General features: G+C 43.6%; 7 protein-coding genes across 33 annotated transcripts in view; 4 read left to right on the top strand and 3 right to left on the bottom strand.

Annotated features, from left to right (window-relative positions):
- The window catches only part of LOC111070546 (poly(rC)-binding protein 3), an 83,058-nt gene extending 79,532 nt beyond the window's left edge, over positions 1-3,526 (bottom strand). For 6 of the 21 annotated variants that reach the window (XM_022361170.2, XM_022361172.2, XM_022361173.2 and 3 more), the window contains exon 1: positions 2,990-3,526. The gene's annotated coding sequence lies outside the window, so the exon portion shown is untranslated. The remainder of the gene's footprint in view (positions 1-2,989) is intronic. The other 15 variants (XM_022361174.2, XM_022361176.2, XM_022361179.2 and 12 more) reach the window with 7 other exon arrangements.
- On the bottom strand, positions 1,463-22,841 carry LOC111070568 (eukaryotic translation initiation factor 2A). 3 transcript variants are annotated; one of them, XM_041592178.1, is made up of 5 exons: positions 22,506-22,840; positions 21,151-22,315; positions 20,816-21,090; positions 20,244-20,489; positions 1,463-1,593 (listed from the first exon to the last, which is right to left on the bottom strand). In XM_041592178.1, exons 1-5 carry the CDS (start codon positions 22,543-22,545, stop codon positions 1,478-1,480), a joined length of 1,842 nt encoding a protein of 613 aa, XP_041448112.1. In that variant the 5' UTR covers positions 22,546-22,840; the 3' UTR covers positions 1,463-1,477. The 3 variants fall into 3 exon arrangements, 2 of the variants coding, with proteins under 2 accessions (XP_041448112.1, XP_022216919.2); XM_022361227.2 differs by lacking the exon at positions 1,463-1,593 and having other exon boundaries at positions 19,704-20,489; positions 22,506-22,839; XR_002607371.2 differs by lacking the exon at positions 1,463-1,593 and having other exon boundaries at positions 20,397-20,489; positions 20,551-21,090; positions 22,506-22,841.
- LOC111070617 (prisilkin-39) lies at positions 5,851-6,667 on the top strand. Its single transcript, XM_022361289.2, has 2 exons — positions 5,851-6,475; positions 6,565-6,667. The coding sequence occupies exons 1-2, from the start codon at positions 6,157-6,159 to the stop codon at positions 6,633-6,635; spliced, it is 390 nt and encodes a 129-aa protein (XP_022216981.1). The 5' UTR covers positions 5,851-6,156; the 3' UTR covers positions 6,636-6,667.
- Positions 7,206-11,453, top strand: LOC111070566 (delta-1-pyrroline-5-carboxylate dehydrogenase, mitochondrial). Of its 2 annotated transcripts, none has more exons than XM_022361222.2 (8): positions 7,206-7,226; positions 8,607-8,774; positions 8,839-9,312; positions 9,372-9,543; positions 9,616-9,803; positions 9,863-10,085; positions 10,159-10,526; positions 10,582-11,453. In XM_022361222.2, the coding sequence occupies exons 2-8, from the start codon at positions 8,713-8,715 to the stop codon at positions 10,814-10,816; spliced, it is 1,722 nt and encodes a 573-aa protein (XP_022216914.2). In that variant the 5' UTR covers positions 7,206-7,226; positions 8,607-8,712; the 3' UTR covers positions 10,817-11,453. The 2 variants fall into 2 exon arrangements, with proteins under 2 accessions (XP_022216914.2, XP_022216915.2); XM_022361223.2 differs by lacking the exon at positions 7,206-7,226 and adding an exon at positions 8,248-8,340.
- LOC111070565 (nucleolar protein dao-5) lies at positions 13,289-16,663 on the bottom strand. 4 transcript variants are annotated; one of them, XM_022361219.2, is made up of 4 exons: positions 16,466-16,661; positions 14,862-16,238; positions 14,601-14,768; positions 13,289-13,699 (listed from the first exon to the last, which is right to left on the bottom strand). In XM_022361219.2, exons 1-4 carry the CDS (start codon positions 16,562-16,564, stop codon positions 13,547-13,549), a joined length of 1,797 nt encoding a protein of 598 aa, XP_022216911.2. In that variant the 5' UTR covers positions 16,565-16,661; the 3' UTR covers positions 13,289-13,546. The 4 variants fall into 4 exon arrangements, with proteins under 4 accessions (XP_022216911.2, XP_022216910.2, XP_022216912.2 ...); XM_022361218.2 differs by having other exon boundaries at positions 14,601-14,771; positions 16,466-16,660; XM_022361220.2 differs by lacking the exon at positions 13,289-13,699 and adding an exon at positions 13,762-14,324 and having other exon boundaries at positions 14,601-14,771; positions 16,466-16,663.
- LOC111070569 lies at positions 17,261-19,213 on the top strand. Its single transcript, XM_022361228.2, has 4 exons — positions 17,261-17,621; positions 17,681-18,046; positions 18,113-18,806; positions 18,874-19,213. The coding sequence occupies exons 1-4, from the start codon at positions 17,404-17,406 to the stop codon at positions 18,988-18,990; spliced, it is 1,395 nt and encodes a 464-aa protein (XP_022216920.1). The 5' UTR covers positions 17,261-17,403; the 3' UTR covers positions 18,991-19,213.
- On the top strand, positions 19,370-19,775 carry LOC111070571 (small integral membrane protein 8). Its single transcript, XM_022361229.2, has 2 exons — positions 19,370-19,469; positions 19,540-19,775. Exons 1-2 carry the CDS (start codon positions 19,371-19,373, stop codon positions 19,696-19,698), a joined length of 258 nt encoding a protein of 85 aa, XP_022216921.2. The 5' UTR covers position 19,370; the 3' UTR covers positions 19,699-19,775.
- Positions 22,842-24,471: the final 1,630 nt, after the last annotated feature.

Raw genomic sequence — 24,471 nt, 5'->3', positions numbered from 1 at the left:
TGAGATGAGGCGGTGCGGGGTAAAACTGCTGCGGTTTACACTGCCGCCGAATGCCATGGAAATGACAGACGATGTAAAAGAGTTCATTAATATTGCAAGGTATGCTGACGATGACGGTGACGGTGACGGTGACGAGGTCTGTAGCTGAAGAGGATGAGTTTTATAGGAGGTGTATGGAAGCAGAAGGAGAACACAGAACAGAACATAAGGAGAGCAACAGGGACAACGAGAACAACAAAACGAGGACAACATTTTGACTGTGCGCACAATTATTTTGTAATTTGTCATATTTTTGTAGGCCTCGGCTACGCCGAATCGTAGCACCCTTTACTACAGAAGAAGAATGTACAGAATGTATGCATAAAAGAGGCTGAAATGAGGACCTAGAAAGTGGAGGAGGTAGACGCTGGCTGGCTGCATTGTCCAAAATTTCAAGTAGCAAAGTCTCGGACTCAAGTGGCTTGACGGCCTACTAAATAGAAAATGATGGGAAGGCAGCGAACTGAGGATGGGGTTGAGGCACAGTCGTTGGAAAAGAGGGGTTTCGGAGCAGGGGTAAGAAACAGAAACAGCGGTTCGGTAAGAGGGGGTTGAATCTCTGCCTACCCACCCAACTGCATAATTGTTTGTATTTTACGCTTTACATGAAAGCTAAGCAAATCTTTTGTTACACTGTCTAACAGAGCAACAAGCCCCCTTAGACCTCCTCCTCTCTGTGCCCCAGAAGCCAGCCCCCCTGTGCCTTCCACTCTCTACCCATTCTTTCCCCCTTTGTTGGCCTTACGCTTTGTGTGCATATTCTAAACATGGCGGCGCCTGTCGGGGGCTACCTCAACCTACTTTCACTAAGACTTTAATAGTGACTTTTCTCCAGCAAAACAGCCCCCCAAACCCACCACGAAACCATTCCCTCTGTCCCTCTGGTAGTCAGTCAACAGTGGGGAACATTCAGGCAGTCCGTCAGGCAGTTTTCTTACTGTTATGTTCTGCCTGTTTGCCTAGCCTTCGCCCCCTTCAGATCACCCCTTTGGGTAGACTCAAAATGGGTGTCCGTGCCCCCTCATAATTATGCACTACAAAATGATTAGGGTATACAACAGGGTATGATCAGTAAGCGGGATCCCTTTTGCCAAGGTTTTCTTTATTAGAATCTATCTAGCTGAACGAATTAAACTGATCTTCGTCATACAATGCTGATGTCATCCAAGTACGCATTTGCAAACATAAAAATATGAAGATCTAAATATTATAATGCCACAATATCTTATTTATTTATATCTCTCGACATTTTCTGCGATTTTATTTTCATTCTATTGGTCTTTCCCCTATTTAATATTAAAGATGCAATCCTTTTTGTTTATTGTGCCTGAATAGAATATTCCTAGAGTATTCCCCTCGTACTTTTCCTCTTTGAACATTGTTACTTGTTACGTTTTTTTTTTTTAATTTTTCCTTTTTATATTTTCGTTGCCTCTCATCATTTTTTTTTTATATGCAGTAGTTTCTGGCCAGCTTCTACCTCTCCACGGACCGACCGACCGACCGACCCTTGTCCATTTCTTTGGTTCTTCCGCTGCTGCTGCTGCTGCTGCTTCTTCCATCATTTCGTGCACAATTTCTGTTTGTTTTTATGCAGTTGTTTTTGTTAAATTACACACACACACATGCACAGGGACAAATATTTATTTAAAACTTATGCCCGAGGCCTTTCATTACAGTGCACGGTGAAAATATATTTCTCTTTGCCTCAGCACTCGGCACTCGGTTGCGTTCTCAGTTTTCTGCTCTGTTCTGTTCTGGTTTGGTTCTTTTCACTTCACTCTCTCATCTCTCCTTTTAGTTATTTCCCTCTTATTCGTTTGCCTTTTTTTGTTTTTATTTTTACTTCTTTCTTTCAGGATTTTTGGTCCATGGCTCCATTAAAGGGAAATTTTTTATATACTTTCAATGAGTAGGGGGGAAAGCAGAAGACGACGAACTATAGAGGCTGGCCGCATGCTTTACAAAGCCTTCGCCTAGTTAATTTACTCGCCACCGCCTGGCCCAACACCCACCCCTCCCTCCAGCACGCCCTCCAATTATGACGTCTACCGGAGTTTTAATTAGTCCTCTTACTCCACTACTACCACCCACTGCCCCTCCTGTGTGTGTCCTTGCGTCTGGGCCATTGTCTTTGCCCCCAAACGAAACGAAACGAAAAAAATGCATTATGACGTGGCAACAAATAGCCAAAGTTGTTGAAATTTTTATGGGATTTACTCGCTAAATTATTTTAAATTGCATCGCTCGAGTTTCCCTCTAGAGAAGAAATGTGTGGAATAAGAGACGTACAGGAAAAAAAAAAGGGACGGGTCAAAATTGTTTCTAAAGAAAAGTATACATGACAAAATAGGATGCATGAATGGCGAGTGGGAAAGAGAGGAACCGAATTTAAGCGTACGCCAAGAGAACAACAAAATTTAAATCGATGCAATATGATTTTTGAGCTTTTCGTGATCGATATAAATTTATACCTTAGATCTTAGGAGGGATTATTGTTAAACAACAAATCTAAAGAAATTCAATTTACATAGTTTATTTCTTCCTATTTTGTAGTGCGAATAGAAAAATGAGCGCAATTCATTATTTGCGTATGTTTTTTCTAATGATTGTATTGCGAGAGCTATTCATCGAATCGAAGACCTTCAAATATTTAATGACCAAGGAATAACATATCACACTTTGATAGATATCCATTGCTAGATCATGAACAGTTTTAAATAGGTTCTTCCCCATTAAAAGTACATATTGTTCATGTAAATGTATATCCCCCTTATCTATGTACATACATTTATGTATGTATGTGTATACCAATCAAATAAATTACCATAAATTATATATATGCAATCAGTTTGCTTCAATCAACTTCATACCATACCGTCCATCATGGACCTATAAACCTTCATACGAGTATTAACTGTAACATTTATTTTACAGCCAGAACACTCACCTGTCAATACATTAAATTTCACTTGGTCGCAATGTTGTTAATTAGTTTGAATGTTTTTTCTGTCTGTCCGTTTGTTTGTTTGTTTGCTTGTTTCTGCTGATTCGCGCGAATGTTTTTGGGCGCCAAAAAGTACAGTCACTCACACAGGAAGAAAACACGCGGCAAAACACGCACACACAAACACACACACACGCACAGAGAAAGCAAAATGCTATTAGCTTTCGGAACTGTTATTTCCCTTCTACTCTCTCTCTCCCACTCTCTCTGTCTGTCTCTCTCTTTCTCTATGGCTCCGTTGTCTGGGATGTTGATTGCGGTTGGGCGGTTGGGCGGGCGGCCTTTTGGATAATGCACTTGATCCGCTGTTTGCTGCTGTGGGCACTGGCGGGGGGCGGAGCCTGTTAATTTTTGGCGTAAATTTCTGGCTGTTATCTGTGTTCGGAAATGGTCGATTTTGGGTCTGCTGATTGATTGAGAATGCTGAAAGCGCACACGGTCCCAAGGAGCACACAACTTGTCTGAGCGGAATTGCACAAATAACTGAATTGAAATATCCCCCCGCGAAACCTATAGCGAGTAAGGGCGAAAGAGAAAGAGAGTGAGAGAGCGAGAGCGAGAGAGAAAGAGAAAGAGAAAGAATTTGCTTATTTTCGTTCAAAAATTTCTTACAAATTTCCTAAAAACCCAACATCCCCATTGAGGAGGTGTCGTAGAGTGTGCCGGGTGGTACAATCCCACTCGAGTGCATTTTAATTGATTTTTTCTTTATTTTTTGTTCGTCCCCCAACCCGCCATGCACTCAGAGCGAGACGGCCTCAGCATGCTCATCTCTCTCTCGGGCCCATGCGGCGTATGCGTAACATTTTCAGTTGCACTTTTGCATCCGCTTCGGGTCTCCGTCTCCCCCTCGTTGCAGCAAACAACTTTGAGTGAGTTTTCCGGGTAGTTGTACCCAGAGTGCTTTCTCTGTGGGCCGATCTCTTCTAGGTCAGGGCATTAGTTGATGCTCCCCATCATATTTTTCAAGTTTTAATTAGCTTTTACTTTTTTTTTAGTGCATTTCTGACAGCAAACAAAAGTTGCTGCTGCATCAAATTTTTAATTAATTACATGTAAAACTGTTTGGCAAATGGAAAAAGTATCCAAAAAGGGGAATGGTTCAGGCATTTTCGGACAAACAATTAGCATTTTATTGTACCAAATTTATTACAATAAAAAAAACATAAAAAAGGAGAAAATGAATTGAAACGAAGCGAAAGGAACGAAAAGTTTAATGAAGTTTTGTGAAGGATAGCTTTCAGGAGAAGGTAGCGAGGTACAGACAAACTTTTTAATATGAAAATTGCTCATTTGGGGCAAGTAAATTAAGTGGCGGGGATTGGGGCCTGGGGAATGCGTCCTTTTCCGATTGATTCCAACCCCGAGATAAGGCTAAATGGTTAACATTAATGAACATTAAAGGGTTTTTGGGATGGAATTATATGGTATGGATGGAGTAGGATTACTATGATTGAACAGATGATTAAAATTGACCGCAATAGTCCCTTGAAAAACCTTAAATGCCATTGTATTTTTATTTCCTGTTGTATTTATGCTCTAAGATTGTAGTCGAGGTAATCCTAGGGTAGAACTCCAAATGTCAACAGTTTATAGCTCAGGCAGAATCGCAAAGCAGAACTTTAAATAATTTTCTAGGCTTTCATTTGAGAGATAATTATTTCAGTTGTAAAATGTATGGGCGTTGCTCATACTATTTATATTGGCTTTTGTAAAACCCTCTAAAAACGATTGTCTTACGATAGGAAACAACTGCAACAAAAGACGTTCCACTCTTATGCACTCAAAAACATTACTCAGCCTCAGTCGGAGAACCAAATGCGCGTACAGGGTGCTTCGAAATCAGTGCTTGAGCATGCTTGAGCATGCTTGAGCATGCTTGAGCATGCGCAAACACGTCCAAACTCGATGCAGATGCAACTCACTCAACTGGAGAGCAGCAACAATGCAACACCTACGCAAAAGCACACCTGGAGAACCGAAAGTAATGCGGCAATGTAGAGTGACAGAGAGAGAGAGGTAAGGCAAAAAATAGAGATGGGGAGAGAGAGATAAACGTCAGCTGCATGCGAACTCAAAGGCTCGACAAGAAGAAGAATAGAAGCGATGGCAATTCTATGACATTTGTTATTGTTGGCCAGTGTAATAGCACACACCAACACAAATGGGAAAAAGTATGGGAAAGGAAAAAGGATTTAAAAATTTATGAATGAATTTTCGTACACAACTTTGGCACAAGTTTTCTGTTCTCTGTCAGACCCCTCTCTCTCTCTCTCTCTTTCTCTTTCTATGTGTGGGTTTGGAAAAATGCATAAAATATTGTGACTTGTAATTTGTCAATGTACAAGGGCAAAAAGATGGGACAGGACAGCCCATACTCGGATAGGTAATCACCGTAAAGAAATTTGCAAGTTGATTGATGTAATCTATACCAGATTGGTTGGAAATTCCCAAGTATGCCCACCATGCATGACGAAAAGTTAAAAGTCCTTCAGACTGAACTCTCGGTCAATGCTTAAACTAAAATGATAACCGTCAGAAGAATTATAATTATTGACCTCATTTGAAGGGCGTTGATGAGCATTGACCACCCACCAGGCAATGAACCTCAAAGAGTGGAAACCACCCGAACAACAGCCACATGACTAAGCGGACCATCGAACAATTTTAAGGCTAATGACTATGTTTATGCGGAAAACTGGCCGCAAAAAACCAAAGCCCTGCCTAACTAATTGAAACTGAGAGCAAAACGGTTGTCAGAACAATATGTTGAGATAGCTTGTAAACAAATAGTGCCCAACAACAATTATGTGTTGTTTTGTTTCTGTTCATGGATGTATTTACGGTTTACACAATATTGTAAAAATACGTATACGCCGCTTGGGTCATGCACGAACAAGCAAACAGCCAGCGTACAGTGCGGCTGTGGCGGCGGCGGCGATGAGCAATGCTTGATGGGCAAGCGATTAAGCACCATTAAAAAAGCGTTTTATGGTTTGGTAAAAATCGCGAATATACAACGGGGGCGAACTCTATAAAATCAGTTAGTTCCGGAGGTTTTGCATTCAGTCAGCGCTCGAGGATTACACACAAACCAACCACCAAACAACATGTCAGCAAAAACTACAAGAGCTTGCCTCTGGCTGGGACTAGTCCTGTGGGCCACACTTCTGCAGATGGTTCAGTGTCAGTACTATGGATATCCGTACTATGGTGGTGCAGGTGCCGGCGCTGGAGCGGGAGGTGGCTTTGGAAATGGTTATGGCAATGCCTATGGTTATGGTTATCCCAGCTACGGCGGATATCCCTACTACTCATATCCAAGCTACAATCCCTATTCGATATACGGCCAATATGGTCAATACGGTCAATCGCAATTTGGCTATCCCGGCTACGGCGGCTATCCGTACGGCGGAGGCAACGGAATGAGTAAGTAGAAATCCATGCGAATCTCGCCGAAACTCTCTTAATCTTTCGCCTGCAATCTACAAGTGTTTTGGACATGTTTTCTCTTATAGACACGGCGTATGCCAGCAGCAGTGGCGGCTTTGCCACAGCCAGTGCGGGGAACGGCGGCTACTACGGCTGATCCTTGAGTGATATAATCATCCTAAGCTAGTTAGACAGTACATATTGGTTAAGTGTTTTCCTATAATAGATGTGTTCAAGCATGAATAAATGTGTAAATAACATTCCCAAAGCTTTTCAAATTTCAAATTTTGGCGCGGATAGCGAATGCTAGACCAAGTGTTGTAAAGTACGCCGTTGCCATGAGTCGATAGCAGTCGATAAATCAGTTCAAGTTCATTTGAACGAAGATAAAAAGCAATTTTTTAAAATCAAATAAATAAGAAGCCGACTAATTTGCAGCCAATTTGAAATGAAGCCAACCCCCCAGTAAATGCAGTCGTCAACAGATTTAATTCTTTTTAAATTGAAAAAAAAAGTACCCACTAAATTGACTATTTGAACTCGGTCAATGGCGCCAACCTAAAAAAATCACACGAAAGTATTCACATTGAAACCTAAAATCGGCTAAAAATAAATCGATATATATTTAACAGCACTACCGGCAACGGCCAAATTTTATAGCGCTCTTTCTATTTGGCTAAAATAGTCCCAGCCAAACAAAAGCACAGTCGCGTTTTTGACCGTCTCTGCCGCCTGAAATTAAAACAAAGTAAGTGGAAAACCAATGCAAATTTTGTGCATAGTGTTACAGTGGGAATATTTATTGAAAGCAAGGGTCGCAAAACGACCAATAAGCCTACAACAAAAGGGAATCAAAGACACAAACATTACATTGCATAATGGGTCACAGCAGCAGCAACAGCAACAACAACATCAAGAGTAAAACAGGCAAAAACTAAGTGAATTTGAATGCGCCTGTGTGTGTGTGTATCTACAGCTGAGTGACGAATTTTTGTTGTACGTTTTACTTGGCCTCAAAAATCAACTTGTGACTTGTTCTCGTTTTTGTTGGCTTTTATTGTTGTTCTACCGATAAATATACATACATACACACCAGTATGTTGTCTGTAGTCACGTACTGGTATGGTATGTATTGGTAAAATCAATCATCTTCTCTTTAATTGCATTTTATTGAAAACACTTGACAATCGACGAACAATGCAAAAATGCTTGCTCCATATATTGTTCTACCTTTCTCTTTCTAACTCTCATGGTTGCTGCTCACGCGCAGCATGAACATCCACGGGTACAAAGTGGGTTGTTTTTGCCGCTCTCCCCGCTGGTTCAGTCTGCTTAATTTCATAAATCAAGGCAGCGCCAGTTAAAAAACAACAAGAACTACATACATACATACATACATACGTACATACCTTTGGCATAAGCTCCAATGCTGACGTTGCCCTCCTTTTATGTTCGTACATACATATGTATGTACAATGTACATATATCGGTATGTTTCGGCAATAGGAACTTTCCGTAGCTAGCGCACAGTGGTCAAAATATTCAAAGCTAGCAGGCGATAATGATATTAATTCCTTCTACAAATTCTCTATAGCAGTAAATAGAAGACTGGTTTTTTCTCTATTATGGCGATTCAATGTCGTTGCAGGAAAGTTCAGTGTTGGCAAGCACACGCACCACTGTGCAGCGTAGACAGAACAGCTGATGCTTGTCAAATTTTTCTTTTGCATGTATGCAAGCAAGTTCGTGTGTGTGTTTGTATGTGTGCGCGAGCAAGACAATTTAGATACCGAGAAAAAAACTTTCAGAGTTTATTCAGTGTTCAATTCGCGCTAAAAAATCCACTTAACTTGATATTCGAGGTAATATTAAATGCAAGTACATAGCTTTATTCGATCAAGTGTAGCCTTATCTTGGTTTAGGCCCCGGGGGTGTGTCGGTTCTCTTCACGTTTGGCTGCTTATCAAAATCACGCGACAGTGACGCTGCCGCTGTTGCTGCTCGCGCGACTCAGCCGAGCCGAGTAGACCCCCAATGAATTTTCAAGGCTGCGCTGATAAATGAAAAATAATCAAATGTTTTTCGTTTCGTTCTGTACCTTTCGCCTGCCGTTGTGCTTATCACACAGATAGCTAAATTCTAGTTGAAACGAACTACCGCGGACGCCGACGACGACACCAAAGCTTATATAACAAGGCAGAAACCGACAGACAGGCCCCTCAAACCAGTAAAAGATGTTGCGATTGCTGCGCAATACGCCCGCCAGGTGCTCCGGCCAGCAGAGCGTAATCCAGAGGTAAGTTGCTGTGGATTTTTATGTCAACCGAGAGTTTTATGTAACGCCACTTATCCTCCGCTAGCCATGTGCGATGTCTGGGCTCTGTAATTCCGGAGCTAAAACTAAAGGACTTTAGTGTCGAGAATGAGCCGATTCTTAACTACTGCAAGGATTCGCCGGAACGCAAGGCCTTACAGCAAGCTCTGAAGGCAACGGCCTCCAACTGCGAGGAGATTCCAATTGTGATAGGCGGCAAGGAGTTCAAGACGTCCGAAGTGCGGCATCAGGTCATGCCCCACGATCATGCACACAAGCTGGCCCAATTCTACTACGCCGATAAGAAGCTCCTGCAGAAGGCCATCAAGACCGCTGTGGAAACGCAGCCTAAGTGGGATCGGGTACCACTGGCCGACCGCCTGAATATCTGGGAGAAGGCCGCTGATCTGATGGCCACAAAGTACCGACAGGAATTAAATTCGGCCACCATGTTGGGACAGTCCAAGACGGTCATTCAGGCCGAAATCGATGCGGCAGCAGAGCTCATTGACTTTATACGGTAAATGCAGGGAGTTAACGTCAAGGAAATCGCATTACTTAAGACTAATTTCCTTGCAGATTGAATGCATACTTCCTCAAGGAGGTCTCCAAATATCAGCCCATTAGTGAGAACATCAAGGTGACCAAGAATTCCTTGCGGTATCGTGGCATTGACGGCTTTATTGCCGCTGTCAGCCCCTTTAACTTCACGGCCATTGGCGGCAACTTGTCCTACACTCCCGCTCTGATGGTATGACGACGACCTAGCCCCTAAAATTCTCAATCAATTAAGCTAACAGCTGTGCCCTTTCTCTTTGACCAGGGCAATGCTGTGCTGTGGAAGCCCTCTGACACGGCCATGCTTTCCAATTGGCGCATATTCAATATCATGCGCGAGGCAGGAGTGCCCGATGGCGTTGTTAACTTTGTGCCAGCCGATGGGCCTGTGTTCGGAGACACGATTACTGCCAGCCCCCACCTGGCCGGCATCAATTTCACTGGCTCTGTGCCGTAAGTAACAGTCGGATTATCGATTTCTGTTCTATATGTATATTTTATCCATCTGGCAGAACATTTAACCGCTTGTGGAAACAGGTGGGCAACAACATTGACAACTACATCAACTTTCCCCGCTTGACTGGCGAGTGTGGTGGCAAGAACTTCCACTTTGTGCACAAAACGGCGGACGTCGAGTCGGTGGTGACATCGACAATTCGCTCGGCCTTCGAGTATTGCGGACAGAAGTGTTCGGCATGCTCGCGCATGTATGTGCCCGAGTCTCTGTGGCCACAGGTTGGTTGGTCGAGCACCATTCAGCGTACTGAATGCCCCCTACTAATCTGTTTGACCTTCAACCTCTTCGCAGATCAAGGCTGGCCTGCAGTGCGAGGCGGAGAAACTAAAAATAGGTGATGTCCAAGACATGAGCAGCTTCACATCGGCTGTCATCGATGACAAAGCATTTAAACGCATTACCAGCTACATAGAGCATGCCAAGAAGTCCCCAAACCTGGAGATTATCGCTGGGGGCACCTACTCAGACAGCAAGGGCTACTTTGTAAATCCCACCATTGTGGTTAGCAAAGATCCCAAGGATCGCATCATGGTTGAGGAGATCTTTGGGCCCGTGCTGTCCATTTATGTGTACAAGGAAGCGGACTTGGCGGAGACCATGAAGCTGGTTCACACCTCCACGAAGTTTGCCTTAACTGGAGCAATATTCGGACAGGACGAGTAAGCGGAATTATCTGAAAATTTTAAATATGTTTTGTATATCTCCTTTGTAAAGGAACTGGGTCCAAGCCGCATTGGACGAGTTCAAAATGGCTGCCGGAAACTTTTATATCAATGACAAGTCGACCGGATCTGTTGTGGGCCAACAGCCGTTCGGCGGAGGTCGGATGTCCGGTACCAACGACAAGGCCGGCGGACCCCATTACATTCTACGCTGGACTTCGCCGCAGTCCATCAAGGAGACGTTTGTGCCCCTGCGTGACGTCAACTATCCCTACATGAGCGAATAAGCTGAGGAGGAGCCGAGAAGCAGAAGCTAAAACCGACAGGAATCTCATATAAACTACTAACTATATAAATATATATAAATGTATATGTATTTTGTTGAACTATTTTTAAACAAGACCCAAACTCCCCCACCCTTTACCCCGCCTCCCGTAACACCTACCCCTAGTTCAGATAGTTAAATGTTGTGCACACACACGAATCTCGGATGAGAGCAAGAACCCATGAGACAATGAATGCGCCTCCAAAACTGTTGTAAATTGATATGCTGATTACCCTTTTAAACCGTCACACACATACACACACACACAAACACATGATTGATTATATGCCACGAATACTAAAATAATATCTCTATAAAAACCTAAAGTTTTAAACGTATTGTGATTGCTTAATTATATGATTTTTAATTATGTTTTGTCCGCCTTTTGTTTTTATCCTTACGATATATGCTCGTTTTTTTTGTTTTCAGTTGTGATCTGTATTATATGATAAATATGCCTCTATATACACCACACAAACGTATGTAAAAGCAAACAAACACTTGACAATACATTTCGAATACTAAATGTGAAAGATACTAAAAGAGATAAATGGAAACTTAGTAACATACAGTAAAAATAAATTATTTAAATTTCAAAACTAATCAAAATTTATATGAAATTGTTTTTAAGACTTTGTGGGTGGCAAGGTTCGTTCCTATGTCAGCAGCTATACGATATACGATATAATGATCATATCATAGGGGTTTCGACTTATATTTACATATATGGGCATATCCGCCGAATGGTCAACCAGGACCGAAAAATAAAATGTTCATAATCATCGTATTTTTTTGTGTATTCTTATAAAGAAATGTCCAAATTTTCATAATGCCATGGTTTTATGGCATATCTCAGTGGTTTTCATGAGAAAATTTGCCTGAAAACTTGAAAAATGTGATTTCTTCACTTTTAGCTTTTTTTAAAGGCATTTTTATATTTAATTATTTTGCATGCAAAACATATGATATGTTTGCACTCTTTCTACCAAATCTCTCTATTGCAATCTGTTAAGAAGAGAAAAATGCAAAGAGACCGAAAAAATCTTCAGTTAACGGTTAATTTTTATTTTGCTTCTTATCTATGTTCTAATCGTACGTTCGCGACCGAAAACATCATTTTATTGTAATTGCTTCGCATTGAATGCAAGCAGGTGGCTTAAACTGCATGTGTAAAGTAAGTTTTGTGTAACTATTTTATATATAAAAAAACTTTGGGGTTATTATTAACCAAACTTTTTATTTTGATTTTCGAAGTAGCGTACGTTCGCGACCGTAAGTATTTTTTTTATTTGTTACTTTTACTTTTAATTATTTAACACGCATATAAATATTCGTAGATGGCTAAAACAAGTGAAAAACAGACCCGATATCTCAATAAAATTAAAAGCGATCCACAAAAGTAAAATGAATTGCTCGAAAAAGCAGCTCATTTTTTTCATTTTAAATAAAATTTTCTCTTCTTACTATAAATGTTATTACGTACATAAAATGGAGTAATTAGTTGGTTTTAAGGGAAATATGAACTGATTCAAGAGAAAACGTAAGGTGAAAAAATTTAAAATACATATGGAAAAATCGTACGTTCGCGACCCGCGTGCACCGCTTAATTTAATTTTTTTAAAACCAATGAAGATAATTTTATGTGAATATACTTTATAGAAAGCTACATTAATCCTCTTTTAAAGTCAATTTATCGTTAAAGAATATTCCGTTCCAATTCGCAGATAATTGCATTTTTCTATATTAAGTCAAAGTCGACTTCTATTTTTCGTACGTTCGCGACCGCATGTTTTTTTAAATTATTTTAAAAACTAAAACTCGATGAACCCCATCATTTGCACTAAGCATAGAGCTAACAAAATGCTATTGAAACGCAGAAAAAAAGTCTTGGAATGTTTTTGTTTTCTATCTTTTTTGTGCATTAAAAGCGTGCGAACGTACGTTCGCGACCCGCGGATATGACCATATACGTTTAGGGCAAAGAATATAATTTACAAATACATCTAAAACTGAGAGGCAGACAAAAAGACGAAGGGAGAAAGACGAAGTCCTAACTGACTGGTTTGGAATAACACTTAAAATATTTTCTAAATAAGACTTCTCAAGTCAGAGACAAGAACATAACAATATTGATGCCTTCGATTATCTTTTCGATTCATCGGATTTATCAACCGATCGCTCTTATGTTAGATATGTGTACATATGATAGTTACATTTATTCATCCGAATTATAATCGTATACTTACTGTGTGTGTGCAGCAAAGATAAAGGATCTGTAAAAATTGGCAGCCTTGCAATAACGTTTAAAATCACCGTTTTCTTGATTTCAAAATACAAATGTTGCGTATATTTCCATCGGTTTATTTTACCGAACATATTAAATTATATAATATAAAAATTATATAATAAAATATAATTAAAAAAAATCATTTTGTAGTGTGGTTACGGTTTTATTGACCGCCAGTTCTCATTTTGGATTATTTCAATTTGAAACTTAGGCTCTATAATATAAGGCGTACCGAATCGAAAGAAGAAAATGATTTTACAGAATAGCAATAGTATTATTGCATAGGCCATAATGGCCATAACTGCTGTGTATATCGGTATAATGATGTAGAGACTATTCTACAAAAGTTTCCTTATCTGTTAGAATATAGAATATTATATATAGTGTGTGTGTGTACTCGTAAATCTAGTCAAATTTTATAGAATTGACGCCCATGTCAATTGCGCCGCCCCGATAGCTGCCGCGCTTCTTCTTGGTCTTCTCATGCTTGAAGGACTTGCCACGGGTGTGCTTCAGATCGATGTTGGCCCGTTCGCCCCAGGAGCCGGCAGCGTTTTTCTATACAGGGCAGGGGGTTCGCGTAAGCATAAAATTGTTTAAACTGATTTAATTCTAAATACATAACAAATCTGCAATCATCTGCGCATCCTTGTGTGTGTGTGTGTGCTTGTGGGTGGGGAGGAGGAGAACTTAGCTAGATCTAATTGTCGAAGGTGATTTTCTTGTTAGCCTTGGGCGCTGATGAGTCGAAAGATTTGTTGCCGAAACCACCGCCGCCACCGCGTCCACCGCCGCCACGGCCTCCAAAGCCGCGTCCTCCGCGGTCGCCTCCACGACCACCACCGAAGCCACCGCCACCTCCACGGCCACCACCAAATCCGCCACCACCTCCACGGCCAAAGCCACCACCGCCGCGTCCGCCACCACCGCGACCGCGTCCATCTCCACGACCACCGCCAAAACCACCGCCGCCGCCGCGTCCACCGCCACGTCCCTCGAATGGCTTCTTGTCAAAGCCACCAAAGCTACGACGATCGCCAATCTTCTTGAAGCCACCGCCCTCGCCGCCTTCCTCGCCACCGTTCTGATTGTTGCTCTCCCAGGTGCTGCGGTCCGGACGTCCGGCAAAACCGGAGCCTCCCCGGCCGCCGCGTCCGTTCTGCTTCTTGAAGCCGCCGCCATCCTGCAAGGGAGAAAGGCCAAAGAGGGCAAACCACAAATTAGCAAAGATTTGCAGATGTAAAAAAGGGAATGAGTGGGGAAACATAGGATGGGGCGGCAAGTGCCACAAATGATTTGAGTTTTTGTCGGGCGTATTGTCTTGCTAATTTGTGTGTTTTGCCCCCCCTTGGCTGCGTAATCCTGCAGAGAACCCTCAGTCCCAACCATACCCTGCTGCTGCACACACACACACACAAACACACATCTGACGCGACTCAAATGCATTTGCGGCACTCACCTTGGCCTCAAAGGACATGTCTTGTACTCGGGAATCGACCAGAATCTCCTCGGTCCGAACACGCCGGAAGGGAGATCGGCGTCGGCCACTCCCACCACCGCCGCTGCTGTTCAACTGCCTGCTGCTGTTGTTGTGGTTGTTGTTGTTGGGAGTGGAGGTGAAACTATTCTGCTGTGGTTTTGCAACAGATAAATGTCTCAATGGCTTGACACGGGATATTCACGGGGAAAAGGGCAAAGGAAAAAGGGTTCAACAACTCACCTTCTGGTCTCCCGATTTGACAAAGTTGTTGTACTTCTTGTTGGGCGTGGCCTCCTCCTCATCGCCACCGCTGAACTTGCGCTTCTGGCCAGCCTTGGCTCCACCGTTAGCCACCGCCTTGGGCTTGGCCTCGTCGGAATCATCGCTGTCATCGTCGCTGCTTTCGGCCTTCTTGGCCGCTGGCTTCTTGGCAGCGGGTGGGGCCTCATCGTCGGAAGAGTCATCCGAGGAGGATTCGTCCTTCTTGGCCGGGGCCGCAGTCTTCTTCACTGCCGGCTTGACAGCAGCAGGAGCCTCATCTTCACTTGACGAGCCTTCGCTGCTCGTATCGGCCGCCTTGGCTGGAGCCTTGGCAGCAGGCTTGGCCTTAGGCTTGGGCTTTTCGTCTTCAGAGCTCTCGCTATCATCCGAAGAGTCCTCGGATTCACCTGCCTTCTTAGTCGATGCAGCTGCGGGCTTGGCTGCTGCCTTGGCAACAGGTTTCTTGGCTGGCTCTTCCTCATCGGAATCGCTGTCCTCGCTGGAGGATTTCGCCTTCTTTGCCGGAGTTGCCTTTGCAGCTGATTTGGCCGGAGCAGCCGCCTTCGTGGGTGGCTCCTCATCGGAATCGCTCTCCTCGCTGGATGACGCAGCCTTCTTTGCAGGCGCAGCCTTGGCTGGGCTTGCCTTCACTGTGGCCGCCTTCTTAGGTGCCTCGTCCTCCGAGGAACTGTCCTCACTGGAGGAATCTGCTTTCTTGGGCACTGCCTTAGCTGGAGCCTTTGCAGCGGGCTTCTTTTCCTCCTCGGAGTCGCTCTCTTCACTCGAAGACGCAGCAGGCTTGGCCGCAGCTGTCTTGGCAGGAGCAGGCTTCTTCGTGGCTGGCTCCTCATCAGAATCGCTATCCTCACTGGAGGATTCGGCTTTCTTGGTAGGCGCAGACTTTGCTGGTGCCTTGGCCGCTGGTTTTGCTGTTTCCTCTTCGGAACTGCTTTCTTCGCTGCTAGATGCCGCCTTTTTGGCTGGAGTCGGCTTGACTGGTGTCTTGGCAACAGCAGCCGGTTTCTTATCGTCCTCAGAGTCGTCACTGTCCTCACTGGAGGAAGTAGCCTTCTTGGCCGGAGCGGTCTTTACTGGCGATGCTGCTGCTGCCTTCTTTGGTGGCTCTTCCTCTGAGGAACTATCATCACTGCTCGAGGCCTTGGCCGTCTTAGCGGATTTGCCATTTGTCAATGGGGTCGCTGCTGGTTTCTTCGTCGGCGCTGGAGCTTCATCAGAGTCCGAATCACTGTCACTATCTGCGTCTGTCGCCTTAATTGCTGGAATTTTTGTCGTGCTCTTGGTCTGGTAAAACTGTAAAATGTCGCTCAGCTTTGGCGTGTTCTTGCCAACTGTGGCCTGTGGAAGAAATGTATGAAATTATTGGTTAGTAAATAGCACGTGGTCGCAGGCACCGAAACCTGAGCTCCAGAGTCAGGGCGAAAGGCAGATCTACAGATCTGCAAAACCATTAGGATATGTTCAACCTGCTGTCTCAAATGCAGACAAGAACACTGACTGGCTGCATTTTTTTTCAGTGCATTGTATATTGCATTTGCCGCACACGAAAAAAAAAATACACTTACCGCCTTCGTCTTTTGTTGGAACACTTTGGCCAGGTTCTTGTCCTTAGATTGTATATACTCTAATACGATAGCGTCGGTTAATTTCAATAGGTCCGCCATATTTATTTCAATTATTTCACTGTTTTATTTCCAATTCCAAATCCGGCAACACGCTACGCTTACAATAAAAAGAAATGTGCACACACGTGTTTGTGACAGTCTGACACTCAGAAATATACCGAAATATACCTTCTCATTTCCATAATATACCGAAGGAAAACACGAACTTAGCCCACTTAAGCCCCCTCTATTTAAAAAGTTGAACATCTTGAATTAAACCGAGGAATATGGTACTGTTTGTAAATAAACCTTGCAGCTCTATTCTCCTCTTTACTTAAAAACAAAAATGAGCATGATATCTTTCACCTGAACTACGCTAAAATTATTCAAGTTTCATTACTTTCGTGGGAATTTTTAGTACCCCCGAGGTCGACAATGGGCTAAAGTTATTTTTAGTTGATCGGAAATCATATTCCATGATTTTGATATTCCGTTTAATATTACCAGCTAGCTGGGACTCTCAGCCCTAAACAAATAGTTTTATCCGATAGATACATACATTTTTTAAGAGATTGGCAAGTTTTCAGAAGTCCTTATTATTGGATTATTTATTAAATTGTCTTATTAAATTTGTATTATTATTCTACAAATTTAAGAAATTAAAAAGCAGCAGTTTACTTAAGCAATAATGATAATACCATAGCCTAAACTGCATAGATATTCTGTCAAAATTCTTATTTTAATCTTTTTCGTTTTAGGAATACCCACACTGGATCCAAACGCTTGCCAGCAATCGATAGTACTATCGATGGTTGTATGCAAGAGGACACTGGAAAATTCTATAAAAATAAACAATACAATACCCGTATACAAATCGTGTAGCATTATCTCCCACGGCCATGGCGTCTGACAATGAGGATTCACCGCCGTCTTCGCCGACCGGCCAAAACTCAGAGATACTAAAGCTGAATGACGATTGCCTGGAAGAGATTTTCAAGCGGTTGCCAAATTTGCAAACAGAGATTTACTTCTCACAAGTCTGCCAGAGGTTTCAAAACATTTCCCTGGGAAAATGGCGCATCAGCCATACCTATGACACAATGGATCTTGAAAAATGGTAAATTTGTGTAATTGCACTTGACACATTTATTGATTATAATCAATATCCTTTTATAGGCGAGAGCTGCTGCCCAACTTTGATGATTTATACTACTTCATTCATCAGATGCAGCCGTTTATAAAGGAAATGTACGTCAGTAGCTGTCTGTGCACATTGCTCAAAGATTTGGATGAAATACACATTACGGAGCTGCCCCAGGTGACCAGCTTTTACTACGATCCCGAGGACGTGGATTGTTATCCATCGAATCGAAGCATACGCAAGTTGACACTAATTGTGCCAGGCGTGCGCAGACTTCGCCTAACCACTCCTACAGATGGGCGCTATCTCTCTCACTTTAAGCACCTGCAAGAACTTCATCTGTATGAGGACCAGCACAAGGCCTACGAGCTGCGCCAGCAGTATCTGGATGAGGTTTGCCAGTAAGTAACGATTTGTGGCCACTTCCGCCAGTTTGCTCCTATCCTAATTCACCACCTGTTCCGCAGTCGGTGTGACCTCAAAGTGCTGGACATACGAACATTCGATGGCATCAGCAAGCTGCGCCTCAACAACTGCGTTAAATCTCTCCAGAGTCTCACCACCCTCAAGCTCAATCTGGCCACCATCAAGTCGGTGCTGCCCGAAATCATGAAGCTGCCGGCGCTCAAGCAACTGGTAGTTCTCCTGTGCTCCGAATGGCACATTCCCGCAGAGGTCAGTCCGGACGGGTACGATCCCAAAATACGAGAAGTCGAGGAGTTCTATGCGATTATGGAGCAGAAGGCAAAAGAAATTATATGCGTTGCCGTGGATGGCTATTACATGCCACTGGAGCCGGGTTGGGACAAGAATTTGCCAATTTGGCCGCACAAGAATCTGCAGCGCCTGGCCATTTGCAGTTGGGATCACTCTACCGACTATCTTGAGCGGTACACCTGCATGAAGGACCTACACCTGCTTTGCCTGCGAAATTGTACACACTTGAACGATGATGTACTACTCAAATTCGTTGAGCTATGCCCACGTCTGCAGCAACTGGACGTGTCCTACTGTCGAGAGGTAACGCCCAGTTTTCTCTCTCGAGCCTTGAAGATTCTCAAGCAAAAGGACCCGCATAGACAAAAGTCGGGATATAGCAAGACCCCGCCGTTGTTTATTTACTATGTACTCAGTGGGTTTGAGGAATTCGTCGACAAAGAGGTGATTACATTCATTGCTTTTATTATGATACATTTAACCCCAATTCTTTTTGATTTTCTCCTTGCAGAATCTAAAAACCTCGCCAGACTACCAGGATTACATTGTCTTTAAACCAGACTTTCCAGTCCGATCGGAGCGGGGGCTTAGCTTTGTAGATCGCGGCTATCAGTTCGAATTTGTGTAAACTCGAGTACACACATACATCTATATATATATTAATTAATTATTACAAAATTATGTTGCATAAAAAACCGAAAACAAAATGGTGTTAAATTAAATACTATCGATTGGTATTTTCACCAGCACGGTGACACTTTACAGAATCATGCATTATTTTTTGAAATACAATAAAATAAACAATTTTTTTTTAAATTAATTTAGTTAAATAAATGAATTATTTATAACAATTTCGTTGTATCGATATATTGAGTATTCTATCGATAGTTTTTCAACCCATTCCTCACGTTTCGTTTTTGTTTTTTAAACCGAATTGTGCAATATTTGGCTATAAATTTACGTATTTGCATTCAAAATTCAATTAAATTAATAAAGGCCCACAAGGAAATGAGTGACGGCAAGGAACAAAAGCCTGGCGATGGCATCCGCTCCATGCGTAGCACGGGCGTCTTCCGTTTGATCAACTTCGAACTGTACACAAAGCCGGTGGGGATTTAGGGACAGGAGGATTGGGACACCAACTTTCAGAGTTCTAATATGTTTATTATCATTGCAGAACATAGTAGTCATGGGACTGGGCCTGGCAGCCATAACTGGAGTCTTTGGATATATTGGCTACATGCGTTACAAGTACCAAAGTATGGGCTATTATGTGGCCGTGAAGGAGGACGGACATGAGGAGTTCATCAAGAAGAAATCAAATTGGGAACTGTAATAATGTATCTTTGTGGAAACTTCTTTATTCGCTTGATAGCACAATTTGGTACATAAATTTATGTTGTTTTTGAGTAACTGTTTGTTTGCCAAAAATGTTTAGAAATCACAATAGTAGAAAAATGTTTTTAACTAGAAACTTGTTGCGACACATCTCTTTCGCAAAATGAGCGTAAAACAGCAGGAAAGGGAACAAGAACAAACAGTATTTGAAAAAGGAGGAGGAGAGAAGGCAACTTGTGGTGTCATCTGGTGGGTGTTATCACACAAATCAATGGTATCAATTGTATTGTCCTTTTCCTCTTGCTTCTCTTCTCTCGCTCGTCGTCGTCCACGTCTCCTTTTAGTCGGACAGCTTGAGCGCTTTGAGTTCGTCCAAGTAAGTTGCTTCCATTTTAATCTTATTCAATTGATTTAGCTCGAGGCTTTCGCCCTGGCCCTGGCGCGACTTTAGCTTCTTTATATCCGAGAGCTTCTTGGCAACGGTCCGAATTTTGCGTTCCTTCTCGTTCGAATTTTGACCATTGGCCTGGGGATGTGGTTGCGGCTGCTGCTGCTGATGATGGCGTGGCTGGTCGGCGGCATTTTGCTGTTGATATCTGGGCGCCTGCGGTCGTGTTCTAGGCGTGTGATGTTGCGGGGTCTGGGATAGCTGCTGTTCCTCTCCCGTCACTGTCTCTGTCGCCGGAGCCGCAGTAGCAGCCGAGGCTGGATCGCCACCATTCACAACATTCACATCCCTCCTGGGGCCCTTTGGCTTATTCTTGTTGTTCTTCCTGTTGTTGGCACCACCTGAAGGCAACAAAAGAAATGCAAACAGCAATTAGCAAACACATTGCCCGTCCCTACTTACGGCCATCATATTAGTCCCTAATCCTAATTTGCATGTAATACGAAATGTTTAAGGGAGTGAAGGAGGAGGATGAATCGTTAATTCTAGTATCGCTTATACTGATAGGGTCGATAGCGTCTGTTGGATCGATTTGGCACGGTAGCGCCGGCATTCACTGTCGATGCATCACGACCGTTCGACATTTGGCATTGACCCTGTTCGCTCCGTCGCACGATCGGATTTTCCACGTCATATTGTCTGTGCCAAATCTTGCGCATTCCATTACCTGCTGATGCTGGTGCCAGTCCGGGTATGCTTGGCTGCGGCAAGTACTTCTCCGGATTCTTGCCCTCCTTCAGCAGGCGCAGATGGGGCGGTGTGTAGGCCTTCTTGCTGGCTTCTGGCTGACTGGATTTGATGCCCTCATGCTTGGCCTTGGTGATTTTCGGCTCACTGAAGGTCTGGTCTGCATACTGCTGCCACTCAATGCCGAGCAACTCCTGCCCCTGCGGCCACATGGTCTCGTGCAGCAGGGCTCCCGAGTAGTGGTACACTTTGAAACTACAATTAAAATTAGAATCAAAATCTACTGAGGGCAAAGCATATTATGGGGCCACTCACCCGTTGCTAATCCTGAGCCTTGGAGCGGTGGTGGCTGTGACAAACCATTCACCATTGGGATGCCACTCAAAGACCGTGGTGTCCGCCAGCTTCAGACTGGCCAGCTTCTCTCGCTTCGGCACATCCCACACCTCGACGGCTCCAGGCAGATTGCCAAATCCGGCAAGCACAATGATGTTTCCAAACGGATTGAAATAGGCACAGTTACGCGGTCCCTCTCCAAAGTCATAGATCACGTCGCACTTGAGATTGTAGAGAGCTGCCTTGGATGGCATGAAGCCATATACAACCACAAACTCGGTGGCTTTGGGACTCCATTTGACACAGTGCACTGGTCCCTCCTTCGACAGCGGCACGGAGCAAGTGTCGCCCTTGGTGGCCATAAAGTGAACAGCCTGATTGCCGTAATAGGAAGCGCCGCTCTTGTCCACCTCGGTGCTGGTTAGCAGCAGCAGGCCAGTGCCTCTCTTGTTCCACAACATTTCCACGCGATCCGCTTGGAAGAAGCTCTTGCAGGCCACCGTTTGGTTCTGGGCCAGGGCGGGATACTTGTACAGCTTGCACATGGACGGAGCTCCCTTGGCGCCGGGATTGTAGAAGGCTAAATACGGCGGACAGTGGCCGGGACCAAGGGATAGCATTCCTCCCCGACTGCCGCCAATTTTCCTTGAGGTAGTTGCGAATCCTTTAGCCGCTCCTTCGGGCAGGTCATAGAACAGAGCTTCGCCTCCAACGACGAGAGCAAAGATCGACTCGTCCGATGACCAAGACGGCTCCCAATCCGTTTGGATCTTCTGGACAATGGCAAACACTTCGGTGCCCGTGTTGACATCGTAGACCAGGAGATTGGGCGACCCCTCTGGGCGGTCCTTGGTGATGGCATACTGCTCCCAGGTGGACAGATAGTTGCCACGTGGCGAGAACTTGAGGTAGAATGCCTTGGGGCGCGGCAACGAGCACTTCACTGGCCATTCTCCGGCACCATCCTTGCACGCCTCGAGCACCTTAACGTCCAGGCCGTTGGAATATGCAAAATATCGGCCATCTGGACTGAAGCAGATCGAACGAGAACTCTTCGTCTCCTCTCGCGGCAGGTTGGACTTGTGTTCATATGGCAACTTAGGTCCCGCCGATGACCACAGTTCAACCGCCACGCTAGAGCGAACTGTAAACGAAGATACGATAGATTAGTTAGCAGAGAAACACACGAGGTCGCTCCCCCCTCCTCACGACCGAGAGTGACTTGCACAGTTTGCCATGCGGCGGAGGCGCCTCCAGCTGGCGCCCCAATTGTCTGGCATCGAGGGTAGTGTTTGGGGACTAGTTTTAATTCGAAACTGTTGGATTATATTTACTTGCAAGGGTAGGAACAACACCGTCCGCAGCTGCAGCCATTGTCTTCCAATCTCAGACGCACACACACACACAGGAACACGCACGGCGATGTTGTTGTTGTTGCTGGCTACTCCCGCCTCCCGCTCTGTTGCAGCCGGTGTTGGTTAACAGATGATTGGTTGTGCACTCACACGGTTGCTGTGTACTGTGTATATCGATAGGCGCCCAACTACATGCATTGGCGCGTTGACGGACACTTTGAACATGTAAATGTAACCCCAAACCAAATATTTAGAACTGCAACAAAACTTCAGCTCTACGTGAATTTAAAAACATTTTAGTACTAACGTGTCTGAGTGTCTGAGATTTCTGAAGGCAAATTCAAACGCAAGAATCTATGTAGATGCCTACTACTATTTTCCAAAACTCTTACTTTCACCCCCCGCACCGACATATGTATAAATTTTTAGAAGGTAGGCCCAAGTTTTCATTTCTTTTGGCAACTATTACGCCAGTTAATTGTGAGGCTCGAATAAAAGCATTTAGAGCGGTGGCGTCGGCGATGCACAATTGAAACTCGTTCAGTCACTTTCGCTGAAAAATGTCGTAGAGACTGCCGCCGACTGTCGATGACACTTTGCGCATGCGTGTCAGATCCATAGCCCCCCCAGATCCCTCCCCCTGGCAAAGTCAGAGTAACGGCGTCTCTCATGTTTCAGTTCGGACAATGTCCGAACTTTTATTGTTGCCCTGACTGGTCGGTCTGTCCGTCGCAACGCTTGTTTCAATTGTTGCTATTAATTTTATTTTATTTATACCGCAGTCGCAGTACTTTTTCTGCACGCCTCGACGCGACGACAATTGACTTCAAATGTCTCGCATTTGACCGAAGAGAAAAGTCACAACACAACTATGAAAGTTTCTGTGGGCTGGCTGTGTGTGTTGTGTGTGTGTGCATTATTTTTTGGCTTTTTCTTCATTTTTTCGATAATAACCATCACAAATTGAAACTAATATAGCTTGACTTGATAACTTTCCCAAAAGAAAATAATGAAAAGCGGCATTTAATACACGCACAGTTAGACAGAGAAAGATATAGAATATGAAGAATTACGTAATATTATTAATCGGCAACTAATTAACAGTACGTAGACCATCCATGCTAAGCCATTTCGCGATGCTTTCGGTTTTCATGAGAGTGAAACCTTCATTCATAATCCACAATAAAGTTATAAGTAATAGGTCTGAAAATGACAGTTATAGTGCAACTTGAATTCAACAGCGATAAGTAATTCTAGATCGATAATCGATAAATAACTGTTTAAATTTAAATTGGTACTAAAAAAATAACCGAAACTCAAAAGAACTCAACTCAAGTACTCAGCTAACAGCTAGGAATACTCTAAAACAGAGTCTCAGCAGCTATTCAAGGAAATTTCTATGAATAATACAAAAAATTCCATCAAATATAAAAACCAGAACAATGGATTTAAAGAGTCATATGCTGCACGATGATATATTTGAGGACATAGGACCTTTGGAAACCATTGGTGGCTTCTTTATAGTGTTGTTTTTTTTGATAAGCTTCTTCTTCTGCGTTGGCTACTGTTGCTGTTTCCCCTGTGACGGTCAGGAGTCCTACTGAATTGTCAGACATGAAAGGGAGCTCAATAAACTATTGGAAAAAATCATCAATCATCGAGTAAAATCAAATGGATCATTAGTCTTGCTGGCAAGGCTTTTTGATCGCTTTGAATAACCTGAGTGCACATGGTACATGTGACATCAACAAGTTACAAATCAAAGTGCTGCGATGTTAGTTACGAATTGATTGACACTGCTTGGGCCGACCCATCCTACCTGCATGCATCAATACGATTCAGTGGACTTATTTTCGATCCCTTTAAGCCGTCAAAATCTGGCATAATGTGTGTTATTCTAAGTATAATCCTTGCGGTTGTGGTCGCAATTGTATTGTTTGTGTGC

The sequence above is a fragment of the Drosophila obscura genome, unplaced genomic scaffold (assembly GCF_018151105.1).
Source record: "Drosophila obscura isolate BZ-5 IFL unplaced genomic scaffold, ASM1815110v1 contig_170, whole genome shotgun sequence".
NCBI classification, from domain to species: Eukaryota; Metazoa; Arthropoda; class Insecta; order Diptera; family Drosophilidae; genus Drosophila; species Drosophila obscura.
The sequence above is the reverse complement of the archived record's forward strand: the minus strand, read 5'-3'. Positions and strand labels throughout refer to the sequence as shown.